This window comes from Pelodiscus sinensis, chromosome 2 (assembly GCF_052426305.1).
Source record: "Pelodiscus sinensis isolate ZL-2025 chromosome 2, ASM5242630v1, whole genome shotgun sequence".
NCBI lineage: Eukaryota > Metazoa > Chordata > Testudines > Trionychidae > Pelodiscus > Pelodiscus sinensis.
The window spans coordinates 234,139,963-234,156,348 of record NC_143053.1 but is presented as its reverse complement, the minus strand read 5'-3'; the positions used below and the strand labels follow the sequence as shown (position 1 = coordinate 234,156,348).

At 44.0% G+C, this 16,386-nt stretch overlaps 1 protein-coding gene across 13 annotated transcripts in view; it reads left to right on the top strand.

Moving 5' to 3' along the window:
• Positions 1-16,386, top strand: part of PARD3 (par-3 family cell polarity regulator) — a 683,059-nt gene that overhangs the window by 330,608 nt on the left and 336,065 nt on the right. For 10 of the 13 annotated variants that reach the window (XM_075922685.2, XM_075922688.2, XM_075922682.2 and 7 more), the window contains one exon: positions 1,526-1,657. The exons of the other annotated variants lie outside the window; for them this stretch is intronic. In XM_075922685.2, the coding sequence (XP_075778800.2) occupies positions 1,526-1,657 (132 nt within the window). The remainder of the gene's footprint in view (positions 1-1,525; positions 1,658-16,386) is intronic. 13 annotated transcript variants of the gene reach the window in all.

Sequence of the window (16,386 nt, the reverse complement as noted above, 5' to 3'; positions counted from 1 at the left end):
TAAAATGCCAGACTTCTATGCATCAGTGCTCAATCATAGAATCATAGAATACTAGGACTGGAAAGGACCTCAAGAGGTCATAGAGTCCAGTCCCTTGCCCTCATGGCAGGACCAAATACTGTCTAGACCATCCCTGATAGACATTTATCTAACCTACTCTTAAAATATTTCCAGAGATGGGGATTCCACAGCCTGCCTGGGCAATTTATTCCAATGTTTGACTACCTGACAGTTAGGAACTTTTTCCTAATGTCCAACCTAAACTAAACCTCCCTTGCTTCAGTTTAAGCTAATATATAGAGATATACCATCTCATAGAGCTGGAAGGGACCTTGAGAGATCATTGAGCCCAGTCCCCTGCCCTCACAACAGGACCAAGTACTATCCCTGACAAATTTGCCCTTGATTCCTCAAGGATTGAGCTTGCAACCCTGGGTTTAGTAGGCTAATGCTCAAACCACTGAGCTATCCTTCCCCCCTCAATGTTGCTACCACATTTGAAGAACAGCCACTGGCTGCAGTGGTTGATGCAAAATTTTAGAAAAAAAAATCTATGGTTTGTCTATGTTAGCTTGTTTTCCTAAAATGTGTTGTTGGAATCATGTGCTCAGTTTTTTGGTGATCACAGCTGTGTGAACTAGGTACACCTCTGTGCTACTTTTTTCTTTGTTCTGAGTAGGTGGTAACATTCTAAAAGCACCAGCAGCTGTAGGAACCAGGTCTTCATTAGCATTCCTGCTTTTCTTTCCACCAGTGCAGCTAAATGCTAGTATCAGCAGTGGGAATGTGTTAGGAAAAATAGCCTTGTATAGAGGAATGAACTTCTGGTGGGACAAGAAATTTACTTTGAAGTGGTCAGAGTATTAGTGTTTGATAGGCGTTTACTTTTAGCAGAAAAGAATGAACCAGAGAAACCAGAGTCATTTTTGGCCTCTTGTTACTGATCAATGCATGGGCAAATTAATGTAGTAGGAAATGTTATATGAATGCTTATTCGGACAGGAATTTTATTGCAAGGATATTAGGACTGGTTCACCCCGTGTTTTGATTCCTTGATGCTGAAGTTAATGTTTGAGTCCATTTTTTTTGGTAGACAGCTTGTCATTAATGAGGTAGTACTACTGCAATATTGAGCTGTGTCCTCTTGTAGTTGGCTTTAGGAAGGAAAAATTGATCTGAGATCCTGGAAAAAATTGCTAAAATATGTGCCTATGCAGCGCATACAGCAGAAGTTGAAGTTGGAAGAGATTGTGAAAGCACAAGCTGGTGCAGATGATGAAGAATCTCATCTAGCTTAGTTTGCAACTTATTGGCTTAAATAAGAGGAAATCTTTTGCAATTAAATGACTTTATATAGACTTAAGGCAATAGAATTTTATATGCAGCTTTCCACTGTATTTTTCCAGATTCACCTACTTTTTCAGTATGTCTTTCATATTATGTTAAAAACCAGCTGCATTGTCAATCTGCAAGGACTGGTTGTGTTTTTTTTTATAAGACACTTTCTTTGTTTCTTTTAAAATAGAAAGATGAAAGCTACAGAAGCTTACCACGGGATACTAGTAACTGGTCTAACCAGTTTCAGAGAGACAATGCTCGCTCATCGTTAAGTGCCAGTCATCCCATGGTGGACAAGTGGCTGGAGAGGCAAGAACAGGTAATATATATTAATATATATATATTACTTTAACAATCTAACCTTTATTCTAGTCCACAGACATTACAAAGAAATAGATTTCCAAATGATTATGGTTCTGGAAGTATGAGTATTAGCATCAGATATGTAGAAAGTAAATATGTATTGGCATTTAAGACTGAAAACAGAAAGCAGGAAATATCCATTTTTGAGCCTTACTCTCATTTATACAGTATGTGGAGAGAGTTCGGAAGAGCACTTGTTTTCTTTTTCTTTACTTCATTGCTGGTATGAGCAGGCTTGCTTTATTAGAAATTGTTATTTTAAGTAAATTTTATTGTTGAAAAGCCGATGTTACCCATTCAACTGTGTAACTAAATAAGGATCTATTTTTGCATATCATTTTGTAAATATTCTTTTGAACCAGTGCCATGTCATTTGATTCTAGCTTTAAAGTCATAACTGTTATTTGCCTTTAGTGCTACTGTATGGAAATTACCCATTTTAATATTTTCTTACCAGAAAATAAATAACTATATCTACCGTTTTCCCTCCTTTATTAAGAATATTATGGTTACGAATATTGAAAGGCTTAAAATGAAGATCACAATTGGTAGATCATCTTATTTGGAACCTCTTCTTGTTTGAATTATGTGTTGTAGATTGTAGAAGTGGTGCCAAAGATTCTAAGCAATCTCCTGTTGTAGTGTTGTTTGTGTTGATTTTTGAGGTTCACCCAACTGAGTCATTAGAATTTCATTGAAGACTTAAGTAAGCTGTTGCCTCAGGAAAAGAGGTTGGATTAGTAATCATAAAAGCAACCTCCCTAGAAAATGTCAGTGACTTGCATATTTTTAATATTTAATCCTTCTCTTTACCACTAAACGTTGTATTTTGTGAAGATTTGCACACCGTCCAGTAACGAGACCACTTTATCCATCATCATGGTAAATAAATAATCCTATGAAAGTCAGTTTAAATTGCTATACTCAACTGATTGAATTTTTGTACCTGGAAAACTTTTATTTCTTATGATCCATTTTTTAAAAAAGAGAGATGATCCACTCATTAAATTTAATGTAAAGTTTCATGAACCTGGAGAAGTGGGATTCTTTTGTGTTTTCATATCAGCAGGATAAGTAATTAGATTGAGAACTGTTTAACAGCGCATGAACAGAGGAAGGAAACACATAATGAGAATGGAATGAAGCACAGTGCTGGGTAGGGAGGGGAAGAACCTTACACATAAAAAAGTGGATGCAGGTGGAAATCCTGTTTACTTCTTTTCTCAAACTAACATCCTTTTGAATGTCCCTCTGAGCCCTTTAGGTTTCATTGAATTAACTTAATGCTTTTTCATTTAATAAATGAAATTTGGAACGCATAGTAATAAGCAAACTGGAACCTGCTGAATATAAGCATGTGTTGCTTAGTGAATAATAACTAAGCAACAAGTTTCCTCTGTTTATGAAACAGTGTTCTAGAAGTTGCAAGTAGATATAGGGTTGTCCAAAGGACACTTCTGTCCTGACTTGCTCTCTTCTGTTTTAAACATAGTATGGAATCATATAAGAGCTTTTTTCAATTTAAAATATGCTCTGAGTGTATTAGTTCATAGCATAAGGTGTCTGCACCTTAAGTAAATAGTTTCCCATAGCACTCAGAATTGGCTCTTCCTTTCCAGGCCTCTGCTTTTCACATACTTTTTTGGGGGAAGGGGGATGCACTCAAGACAGTAAGAAATTGTGCAAATTGAAATAAGCAACAAAGAAAATCAAGCACATGGGAAGAATTTGTGTCTGGCCTGGGTTGTGGGCAATCAACCTGTATGAACAAGTCATTTGGTGTCTTCAATATCCCTGTACTTCACACAGGTGTGGTGGTTGAGCTGGATAGGGTTTCCAGGTGTCGGGTTTTGAACCGGACAGTCCAGTATTTGAGCTTTCTTTTCAGGAAACAAGATATAAATATAAATGAGACAATATAAATGTCCAGTATTTTCTATATAAGATGTAATATAGATTGTGCTGTAATGTCAAATGTGTCTAGTATTTTTGTTGAAACCATCTGGCAACCCTAGAGCTGGGATCATCTCTTACACTACTACAGCTACCAGAAATGGCCATGGCCATGCAAAATAGCAGAATATGGATCTGGCAACAACTCAAGTGCAATGACAATGCTAAGAAACCACCAGAATTTAGCTGTGCTTTCATATAGCTGTTTGGTTTCATAGACCAGGTAAAATTAAAGGTGGTATATGGTTAACCTATGCTGGTCCCAGAAACATTGCTCATTGCAAGAACTTCCTTTGGAACTCTGGTATTTCTATCAAGGTTTATTTTGTATACTTGTGAATTCTATTCCTTGCCTTTTTCTCTTGAGCATACAGAAGAAAGGAATTTTTCCAGAGGGTCCTGGTAACATTCAGAAATAGCTAAACATTGTCAAATTCTCCTTTGATGGGCACAATTAATTTAAGTAAATCACAGGAATAACTAATGTTAGCACCTCTCCTTGTCTGAGCTACTGGGTGCCGGAGAGCTATAGTTATTTTTACAGAAGAAAAAATAAATCTCATTTCCCATATATTCCCTTCTCTCCCATAAAGAAGACTAGGATCTTGTATTGAGATTGTTTTAGGATGATATAAGAAGGAATAATGTACCCAGGTTTTTTTTTGTCAGTAGTAGCACTTGTTTAAAAAATATTTCTACCTCTATAATATGGTTGCCAGATGGTTGAAACAAAAATACACCCCCCCCCCCCAAAAACAAAATACCAGGAAAAAATTCTGTTGAAGATGAAAAAAAAAAAGGGAGGGGACCAAAGTTGTTGAGAAAAAAAAGACTCCAAGACTTATTAAGCAAAACGTGTGTGTGTGTGTGTGTGTGTGTGTGTGTATGTATATATAAAACAAACTTAAAACAGCATGTCCCCTTTAGGAGTGAATGCAGCGATAGGAACAGGGGAGCGGTTGAGCACTAAGACCCAGGGGACTCATTGCTTCCCCTTGGTCTTTTGCTGGCAGCCATTTTGTGCTGGCAGCCTTACGGAACCAAGTAAGGCTGGGGATGTTCGGGGGATGGGGTTTGGAAGGGGGGTCGGGGGGAGGCTGGGCGCTAAGTGTTTGTACAGTTTCCAGGTGCCCGGCATTTTTACCTCCTGGACGGGGAAAAAAAATCAGAGAATACCAGACATCTTAGGTGTCCGGTATTTTCTGAATTTTTTTTTTACCGGACAGGAGGCAAAAATACCAGACTATCCGGGTGAATACCGGACATCTGGCAGCCCTACTCTATAAACCACAGTGAACTTTAGGGCCTCAAAATGGAGGGACACTTGAAAATATATAATACAAATAGCAGTTAGCTGCATCTATGATTCATTACCCATCCTTTACTAAATTACAACTGAGACATTCAAGAAGAGGAAAGATTGTTTTTTTCTTTCTGAATTGTCTTAGAGCAGGGATACTCAACATGCGGTCTGCAGCCTGTTTGTTTGCAGCCCGTAGTGTGGTTTGGGTTTGTGCAGGGCTCAACATGCTGCCCATGGGTGGGATCCTTTGAACATGGTCTCTACTGGGAACACGCAGTACAATGGCAAGGAGTCTCCCAGGCAGAGTGAGCACTGAAAGATGCAAGTGGACAGGCTGGCTGCATTTCTAGCCCCCAGGAAGGAGGTGCCACGAGCACCAGGCCATTGTGCGAAAGAAGCTATTAGCATATATTTGCATGTGTATGCAACCACACTTAAGTTGTGACCCTTGGCATGTGCTGAGAGTATCATTGTGGCCCTTGGGGCTTCCAAAGTTGAGTAGCCCTGTCTTAGAGAATTATGGCTTCATGTGATAAGTAGGATTCTGTTCTTCAATTTAAGGATAATTCCCAATTAATTTAGAAAGGAGTCAAACTATTTGCTGAAAGAATGGATCATTGTAATTTATAGGAAGGTTTGTTATTCTGACCCATAGAATAAGACATGCCAGAACTACATGCACCTTGAAGAATCCCTTTGCCAGCAGGAAGTCGAAGGTCTAAATTCATACAGTTTTTGCTTTAAATTTCTCACAGTTTGCTGTAAACTAACAAGCTATTATAAAAGATAAGGGCTTATATATTGTTCACTCAGATTTCAAAGTAGTCTTAATATAAATGGTTTGTTACTCTCTGCTATTTGTCCCCTTAAGTAATAATTTGAAATGTGTAATTTTCTGAAGGAGTCAAATTAAATGAAAACGGTGCTTCTAAACTTTTCTTCATAAAATCTCAGTAGCAGACTTGTTGCAAGAATAAGTTGAAAATAGTTGGCAATTTTCCCAAAATTTTATTCATATGCGCAGTATTACTACTGTGCAATTGAGAAATAATACAACTAAAAAACTCAGCTCACCTGAAGCATCTTAGATTAAAAGATTGGGGATTGCCATCTAATTGCAGAAGTCAACACAGCTCAGAGCGGAGAAAGTTGGAGTTACTTAACATTTGGTGGAAAATTTAAATACATGGGGAAATTTTATAGAGTAGTCATCATCTATGAACAAATATTGAAACTGCCAAAGATCAAGTTTATGTAAGAAATATCACAGTGAAATGGTGTATGTTCTTCATTTATTGGAGTGGTCCTGCATTTTAAAAGGATTAACAACCTGTGCTGTTCTATGTGATGATGGAGCAGAAGGGAAGGAAAAGGGAGTTATATTTTTGATTGTTTGATTTCTAAGGCAGCTGATCAGAAGAGTCATTTACAATCTAAATGACAGCATTCAATTAAATTAAAGCTGCCTAGAAATTATATAAATTGATTTGTGTTCCTTAATGAATAAAAGCAAGATACTTTATCGAGTACTATTCAAAATACACAGCACAGTTCAACATAAATTCAGTTTTCCACATCCAATAACCTTTATTTAATCTTAAAATTAAGAAAGCACCAAATTTAGAAGATGAAACACAAATTCATGATCATTGCTGTTGACCAGTTCTGAATAGCAAAATCCCTGAAGCTTTTCAGTGTTCTTTAAAGATGGAAAATGGAAATGGATTTTTCTCTATTCAAGAATAGGGGAAGAAAAATTTAGATAATTACTTCTACTGTCCTCCTGTGTACTACAGTATAGTAGATCAAGCTGGGCAGAGTTCTTTTTTGTTTTAAACAAATTGCTAGCTGACTCCTTCCTCGTACAGTTAGCTTCTTGCTTGTGACATGGGTCATCAGTGAAATAAAATGTAATCATTGTGCAAAAATCTTTTCTAGTCCTAGCAATTAGGGATGTCAGTGTGTATTCAACTGTACGACTAACTGATAAGACTAGGCTTATCGGTTAATCTTGTGGTCTAAATGCATTCCCCCTCCCCCCGCACTGTATCAGAGGCAGCAAGCGGGGGGTGGGAGGGTGGAGGGAAGAGCTAGCTTAAAAGCCAGCTCCCCATGAGCACCGGATCTGCCTCCCTTTCCCTCATGATGCTTTCTCCGATAGAAAGGCAGTGGTGCGGAAGGTGAGGGAGGCAGGGTGGCGCTGATACGCATAGGGAGTCCACTTTCAAGCCAGCTCCCCACACGTTTTGGCTCTGCGGACTTCTCCTTTGTCCCTCCCCTCCTCTTTCTTCCACTCTTTCCTACAGAGGCGGGGGTGAGAGAGGCAGGAGCCAGTGCCGGGAGAGCTGGCTTAAAAGTGGGTTTCCCTCAGCACCGGCTCCACAGTACTGCCCCTCTCCCCATGCAGCTGCCTCTTATCAGAGGTGGCAACATGGGGATGGCAGGCAAGGCTGCATCCCCTTCGGACTTACACAGGGGCTGCCACCCTGCGCTGCTGCCTCTGATACAGAGGCAGCAGCACTGGGAGGCAATTAGCTGAGCTGTGCGGGGAGCTGGTTTTTAAACTGGCTCCCTTCGTGGAAGGCTCTGCCAGCCAACTCGCGCTGCTGCTCTGATACAGAGGCAGCAGCATGTGGTGGCAGGGAGCTCCCCAGGAGTGGTGCCAGGAGCGCACTGGCTGCCAGCGCCACTCCTGGAGACTATCCAGTGGTCATGTAACCGATAGTATTTTGAACACTTATGTGACTATTCAATTACAGTATGTCAAACATCCCTACTAGCAATGGTATCTGACATGCAAATATTGATGTTTGATCTCCAAACACAATGTACCTGTCTTCAGCTTTGTTTTGTGCAAATGAATGCTTATTTTGAATATCACTAAATCTGCCATTTTAACATGATCAGGCATTGCAAGATAGAATGGGACTGTGGGTTGTAATGCTGTTAAGAGCTTGAGCCAATGGGAAGAAAATTGTATGATGCCATTTTCCCCGAGACAGAGACAATATTCATATATCAGGGGATATAAGCAACATGAAATCTTGAATTGTGCACATACCACAGCATTGTAGTTAAGATTGAGTTATTTTCAATTTTGTAAGTTCTCGTTTTCTTTGTAAGTGCTTGTTATTGGCTTTCATTTCCCAGGCTTGTCCTAAGGAGTAGTTTTATTTTGATTTTTTTAATTGTTTCACCATTTTTGTGTTGTCAGAGTGTTAAAAGTTGTTGATTTTTATGCTTACAGAAATAAGTGAGTAGATTTTTTTTCTTTGTTTGGGCTCTGAACTAGTATTCCTGGATGGCGGCGGTGCGGGGCTGTGCGTACTGGCCAGCCATGCGGTCAGCCTCAGCCATCCAGGCTGGCAGGAAAGTCTCCCCCTGCTGCTCACATAAATTGTGTAGCATACAACACGCTGCCACCACAGGCGGGATATTGTGCTCGGTGAGATCGAGGTGGGTGAGGAGGCACCTAAAGCATGCTTTCAGTCGGCCAAAGGCCCCATCGACCACAATGTGGGCCCTGGAGAGCCTGGCATTGAAGGCCTGCCGGGAGGGCTTGAGGTGTCCTATGTAGGACTTCATGAGCCAAGGCTGTAGGGGTTAGGCCGCATCCCCCACCACTCACACGGGCATGTCCATGTCCACATCCCCGACCCTGATGTGGCGGTCGGGGAAGAAGATCCCGGCATGCAGGCTCTGGCAGACGGAGGAGTTGCAGAACACTCTGGCGTCGTGTGCCTTGCTGGACCAGCCCACATTTATGTCCATGAACTGGCCCCGGTGGTCAGACATGGCCTTCAGGATCACAGGGAAGTAACTCTTGCGGTTGATATACAGGGAGGCCTGGTGTTCCGGGGCATGGATGGGGATGTGCGTCCCGTCAATGGCTCCTCTGCAGTTGGGGAAGCCGATGGTGCTGAACCCCTGGATGACGGCGTCCGGGTCGGCGAGGCGGACCACCCTGGGGAGCAGCACCCGGTTGATGGCCTTGACCACCTGCAGAGAGAGAGACAAAACCGCAAATCACTGGGGCACCCGGGTGGCTGGGAGTGTTTGTTCCCTGGCACTGCCCCGCACCCCACTCCTGGAAGCAACCCCCGCTGTGATCCTGGCTGCCACGGGCGGTGTGTAGTATGGCCAGGACAGACCGAACCCTCATGTGCGGAGCGCTTTCGCCTCCTCCCCCCCCTGTTTTCCCTGGGGCGGCCCATTCCCCAGTGGCCGGTGAGTGCTGTACCTGCATGAGCACTGCTCTGACGGTGGATTTCCCCATGCCGAACTGGTTCCCAACAGATCAGTAGCTGTCCGGCGTGGAGAGCTTCCACAGGGCGATAGCCACACGCTTCTGGAGGGGGATGGCGGGCCTCATGCGAGTGTCCCGTCACCGCAGAGCAGGGGCGAGCCACTCGCAGAGCTCCAGGAAAGTGCCCTTCTTCATCCTGAAGTTCTGTGTCCACTGTTGGTCTCCCCAGCGCTCCAGGACAATGTGGTCCCACCAGTCATTGCTGGTGTCCATACGCCGGATGCAGCGGGGCACGCTGGCGTCCAGGCGCTGCTGCAGCTCCTCCATGGCCTCCAGAGAGGCCAGGGGGAGAGGCAGGGGCTTGACGTGCACCAGATGGTTCCAGGCAGCTTCCAGCCATTGCTGGCACGCTTGCAGCAGCAAGTCCAAAAACTGGAGCAGCATGCTCAGGGCGAGCTCTGGCTCCATGGTGCTAACTGCGGTGGTGGCTCCAATGGAAACCACCGACACAGGCAGGCGGATAGGAAAACGCTTTGCTGTCCCTCGGCGAGGTAGGCAGGCAAGTGGAAAAGCTGAGAACTTGCTGTCCAGGAGGGTTCCTTTAAGCACGAGCCTCAGATAGCAGCCACATAAACAACTACTGACCTGATGCCCTGCAGGAACCGGTTTCAGCTGCCCTTAAATGCGACCCAGAGTCCAATCAGTGTGGATGCGCTATTTCGAATTAGCAAAACGCTAATTCAAATTAGTTTTTGGGTCTAGATGCATTATTTCGAACTAGCTTATTTTGAATTAACTAATTCAAAATAAGTTAGTTCGAATTAGTGCTGTAGTGTAGACATACCCTTAGAGACTGTGTGTGTGTTCCATTATGAATTTCATTTGGTTTTATGAGCTTAATTGGGCTTGTGTAGCAATCACTGAAAATTTGATTGTTCATTGGTAGGTGGCAATTCCAAATAGTGTTCCAGAAACCAAATGCAGTCTGCAGTTGTCTTATTTCTTATTAATTGGAACCAAACTGGGGGCAAAAAAGGTGTTTCCTGTTAACTGATTTGACTGTACTTCCTGTGCAGTCACTGAAGGGAGGAATATTTTAGATATAGAAAAGCTCAAGAACTGAAAATCATTCATTAAACAAAAACTTTAGTGGACAGGTCATAGAATGAGAGAGAAATCTGTCAGTAACTTCTGCTTTTCATCAAAACCAGAAAAATAGGTTTTCTCCATATTTGTATCCAAATCATATTGATAGTGAATCAGATCCAGAGATTTCAAACATACAATAAGCATTGCATAGCATGTTTTTTCTGTGGGCCTTAAAATATGGTGATGCATCACCCTTTCTTAAGTATACATGTGGAGTAGTGAAATAACATTCCTTACTTCATAGGTTTATTTGAAAGTGTGTGTGTGTGTGTGTGTGTGTGTGTGTGTGTGTATGTATATATATATATATATATATATATATATATATATATATATATATATATATATATATATATATATATATTAAAAAAAAAACATATCTCCCAGATCACTGACAGGGTGTATGTGCCACGCTCTGAGTGGTATGGAGGGCAGGCTGCCCTGCCCCTTTCTGCCCAAGACTCTACCTCCTCCAGAAGCATGAGATACTCCTCCTACGTTGCCTGGGGCCCATGGAGACTGTTTGCTCCCCTCTGTATGTGTATAAACTTTTAAAAGTTCAAAATAAAAATCTGAATGGGGGGACTGCATCAGTTCCTGAAAAGGGAAAAATTACATCCTGAGCTGCTATTACTTCTACAAAGACTATTTAGCAAGAACTTAGAGTTCAGCGCACATACAGCAGTTGTGGAAAAAAGCACAAAGTTCCTGAAATATGTGGTAAAATGGTCAATCAGATCTACCTTAAAGTTTATTCATTATCCAATTTGCAAGACAATCATATATGTTGGTTCGTTTTTTCAGTGTGTTAAGAGTAGGCTTTAGTTCATCCATGGCCAACCCGCGGCTCGTGAGATGCATGTGGCTCGTGCTCGCCAAAAGTGAGGCTCGCAAAGCCACTCACATGCCCCCCCCATGGCCCCTGCTCCCCGCCAGTTCCCGCCTTCCCCCAACTTACCTGTGCTTACGGGGTCGGAGCTCCGGGGTTTTAAAAAATGGCATCCAAGATGCCTTCTTAAAGGAGCAGCCTCCTTTAAAAAAATTTGTGTTTTAAATTTTTTTGTTTGTTTTTTCTCGACAATTCTGTTAAGGGGAGCTTTTTTTTCTTTCTTTTTGCGGCTCCTCTTCGCATTTTTTCTGCTGCTGTTTTGGCTCTCTTCGTTAAATGGGTTGGCCACCCCAGCTTTAGTTTATATTAGAAAGATGGAATAATCTGATTGATTGGGTACAGCAAAGATAGTTCAGCGTTTATAAAAAGTATCTCATGATGGCATTTGTCATTTTCTATTGTGCTTAAGATAGGAGAGAGAGTCTTTTGGCCAAGAGCCTACGCTCATATGTAGTGATACATCTGGCCTTGGAAAACAAGGAATTGTATATGTGAATGCAGGGGTAAATTTCAATCTATATATGAAGAGTTGTTCATATTCAGCAATTTTTTGAAAATTTGTTTTTCCCTTACCAAAAAAGGTTGGGATTGGGGATTTCAGCTATTTGCTGATATAAGGCAGGAGGGAGACATATCAGATATTTATTGTGTATGCATACCACACAATGGACCAATTCTGTAGCACTCACTTTTAACTATGTATGCTGATGTTGTAATAAAATTGCAAGCGAAATTATTGTTGCAGCAAGTCAGTTTTTGTTAAATATATTTTATTACATATCTACTCCTAATTGTATTTGACTCCTGGAATTTCCTCTGATAGATATGAGTCTTCTTATAACTCCTGTCTTTGAAGCAACCTACTCTGAGACTTAAGGTGCTTGAGTCTGAGACTGTGCTGTTATAAGCAGAGCTGGCTCTAGGCACCAGCAAATCAGGCAGGTGCTTGGGGCGGCATTTCGCCAGGGCCGGCATTTCAGGTAAGCAGCCGGTGCCGTCCCTGGCAACGCCTAGCCCCGTCTCGCTGATTTAAAGGGCCGTGGCCTGGGAAACGCCAGGAAATGCCGCGGCTTCGTGCAGCCAGCTGGCAGCACCAAAGCACCCCGGAGCCTGCTGGCTGCCCCTGTCTCCTCTCCTGCTCCTCCCCGCCCCCGGCAATGCCTAGCCCCGTCCTGCCAATTTAAAGGGCCGCGGGAGACGCTGCGGCTGCGCAGGCAGCACTGGCAGCATGTACGCCTGGCCCCAGAGTCTGCTGGCCGGCCCTGTCTCCTAGTTCTGAGTCCTGCTCCTCCCCGGAGGTCGCCACCTCCTCCAAGAGCTGCTCCACTCCAAGCCATCAGCCACCCCTCTGCCTACATCATATAGAAATCCCAGGTAAGATGCCTCCTTCCCGCCTAAGCTTGCCAGATGTCCAGTATTTTCGTCGCCTGTCCGGTAAAAAAAAAAATCAGAAAATACCGGACACCTGGAAAGCTACAAACACTCAGCCCTCTGGCCCAGCCCCTGGCCTTTCCCCCCAGGTCCTAGCCCCCGACCTCCCTCAGCCTCACAGACCCTTTGAAGTCTGTTCCTAGTATATTTCTCTTGTTCATGTTTGTAGTAGAAGTAGAACCAAACAAGGATCCAGCACGCACATGCATACGCGCACACACAGAATATTAACTGTTCTACACACACACACACACACACACGCACACGCACACACACAGAATATTAACTGTTCTACACTCTTCAAAGAACCACTCATGCTGTTTCATAGCTATTTCTTTAAAGAATTAAACTTCGTGGATCTGGGTAAACTTTTGTGTTTGATGGCTCTAAGGCAAGCTTCATTCCATATATAGTTGTATTGGGCACATATAACTCTCCACTCCCTCTAACACCTCATAAACTTGAATATATAATGGCTGCTAACAAGATGGACACACAAAAATAATGTGCACATGCACACCCACTGATTTCAGTTTATCTGCAGGAGTGGTGTGAGGCCGACTGCGGCAGCTGGCGCCCTAGGTGGAAGGCGCGATCGGTGCCCCCTCCTGCTCGGCTGTCAATGGCCGTGACGTAATCACGGGGCCATTTAACAGGATATTTTAAGATGGCGAAATTGTCATATTGGGAAAGAAAATCTCTCAGTATAGTTTCCATCAGAGTTGTCAGCCCTACAAGTCAGGTTTGCTTGAGCATGTGAATCTTTTAAGTGAAGATTGACCAGTTTGCAGTTTTGCACTGAAAACAGGTAGAAATTGGTGCTTTCAGCTGAACATTACTCTGAGATTTTGGCCTTATTTGTACCTGAAATTGAAGGAATAAAGAATTGTGTGTGTAGAAATGGAAACCCTTTCAGATGGAACCTGTCAAACTTTCACCCTACTGTACTCTTAGATGTTTTCAATGAGAGGGCTAATGGTTACTGGTTACCTGCTTAGTGTTATTTTGTAAACAGGATGCAAATACAGTAAAACTCCGATGGCCCGCCATCTGATGGTCCGGCACTCCTGATGATCCGGCACCATCAGGAACCCGGAAGTGCTCCGGGCAGCTGGACCATTGGAGCTGCTCTGCCCCCAGCTTCCCCGATTCAGCCGCTGCTAAAACTCACCAGCGCTGAATCCGGGAACCAGGGGGCAGAACAGCTGGAGTGCTGCCGGATAGGTCCAGTAGCGCTGCCCCTCGGGGCTGCGGGACCAACTCGGCAGCACCCCAGCTGTCCCGGATTCAGCTTCTGCTGAAATTGACCAGCGGCTGACTCCAGGAAGCCCGAGACAGAGCTGCTCTGCCCCAGCTTCCTGGAATCAGCCGCTGGTCAGTTTCAGCAGCAGCTGACGTGGGTACACCTGGGACAGAGCAGCTGGGGTGCTGCTGCATTGGTTCCCACAGCGCCGAGGTTTGGCACTACCAGACCAACCCAGCAGCGCCCCAGCTGCTCTGTCCCAGGTGTCCCGATTCAGCCGCTACTGAAACTGACCAGGGCTGACTCCAGGAAGCCCGGGGCAGAGCAGCTCTGCCTCTGGCTTTCTGGAGTCAGCCGCTGATAAGTTTCAGCAGCAGCTGACTTGGGGACACCTGGGGCAGAGCAGCTGGGGTGCTGCTGGGTTGGTCTGGTAGCGCCAAACCTCGGCGCTGTGGGACCAACCCAGCAGCCTTCCAGCTGCTCTGCCCCAGGCGTCCCCAAGAGCAGCTGGGGTGCTGATGGGTTGGTCTTGCGGCGCCAAGGGTCGGTGCTACCGGACCAACCCAGCAGTACTCCAGCTGCTCTGCTGCAGGTGTCCCCGATTCAGCCGCTGCTGAAACTGACCAGCAGCGGCTGAATCAGGGACTCCTGGGGCAGAGCCGGACTATCAGAAGGGGGGGGCTATGAGGGGGTCTGGGGTAGCATCCCCCCACCCCACGCCAGACCCCTCATAGCCCCCCCTTCTGATAGTCTGGCATATTTGATAATCCGGCACCCCCTGGGTCCTAAAGGTGCCGGATTATCGGAAGTTTACTGTACATAGTTGTATACATTGGTGCTGTAATGTAAATATTCTGGTAGAGTCCTTATCAGGACATGTCTTCACTAAAGGGAAGATTGATGCTGCTGCAATCGATCTTCCAGAGTTTGATTTAATGAGTCTAGTTAAGACTCATTAAATCAAACTCAGAGGGCACCCCTGCCAGAGGCCAGTATTCCTGTTTCTGCAAGGAGTAAGGGAGGCTGATGGGAGCATTTCTTCCCATCTGCCTCCCTCTCGGGGGATGGTAGGGAAACTTGAAACAAGGTATATTAGATCCAGCTATGTAATTAACATAGTTGGAGTTGCGTATCTTGATTCAGCCTTCCCTTTTAGTGTAGACCTGGCCTCAGACCAGGTAGCTCTTAGCATGGGTCCAGCAGTCTGCCTGCCTGCATTACAATCCCACTGTTTCCAAGTGTTTTCAAGTTTCTTTTGGTGGTGGGGAGGCAGAGGTAAAGCAAGTTGAATGATATCCTTGTTTTGCTCTCCAACCTTGCATAGAATTTCCATAAGGTGGGAATCCTTTCTCTGATTTCCTCCAACCCCCCATGTGGAACAGTTCAGCAGACCAAGATGCAGGTTAGTTTCAGGTGATCAAGTCACTGGACTCCATAGCATTTGTTCACGGGAAGGCCAAGCATTTTCACAGTTCTTTGTCCTTGTTGAGAGGCCATGAACCCTGTCTGCCTTTCCATTGCAGTCCTGAAATATTGTAAGTGGAAGTGACCCAAAATAGTAAATATGGAATACAGATATGCTGCTTAGTATTCTTCACTTCAAATACAAAAATGATACACGCATATATAAATGGGGTTATAGTCAGTAAATCATAACCTTTCCAATAATATCTTACATGAGCCATCTAACTTAAAGTGTACTTATGTCATAATCATAGTATATTTTGTAAAGTACATGAAATGTCACATCACACGTGGGGAAGGTAGGAAAGCTGTCCTGAAGGCCAAATTTAGGCTCCCAGGTTAGAGATTCAAGTTCAGGACCTCCATGGTAGGTTTTTTTTTAAACACTTCTAATTTCACAGGCAAGGATAGTTAAGCAGAACTGCAGAGTATCTCTCCATGGATCGGACAATGGTATGGGCAGCAGGGGTGTGGATATATTAGGAAGTGGAGAATAATTTGGGAAAAGAGGTGCCTATATAGGAAAGATGGACTCCACCTAAATCAGGTCAGGCAGCTGCTGTGCCAAATAGAGAAAGGAGTTTTAAAATTAAAGGGATGGCTGAAAGCCAACAGGTTTGAAGGAGGACATGGCTTTGAGAGAGCTGTCTCTTAGGATTAGATATATTAAGGGGGAGCCTCAATATACTAGTAAGGAGGTGAGGATGGATGTTCAAAAGTATAAATAAGAACTAAAGAGAAACAGATGATATGGCATAAGCTAAAAAGTGACAAATTGTACCCCCTCACTTATGACCTAATTGGTTCCTGGAGAACTGCTGTAAGTTGTGCCGTCGTAAGTTGAACCCTTATTTCCCATAGGTGCGATGATATAAATGGAGGTTCCGTTCCTGGCCCACTTCGCTTCCTGGGAGTTGTAGTCCTCAATGTGCCAGACCCAGAGCCAGGCAGGGGCTGTGCTGGGTGGAGGCGTCTCTGCGTGTTGTGGAGCCAGCGGCATGCACAAA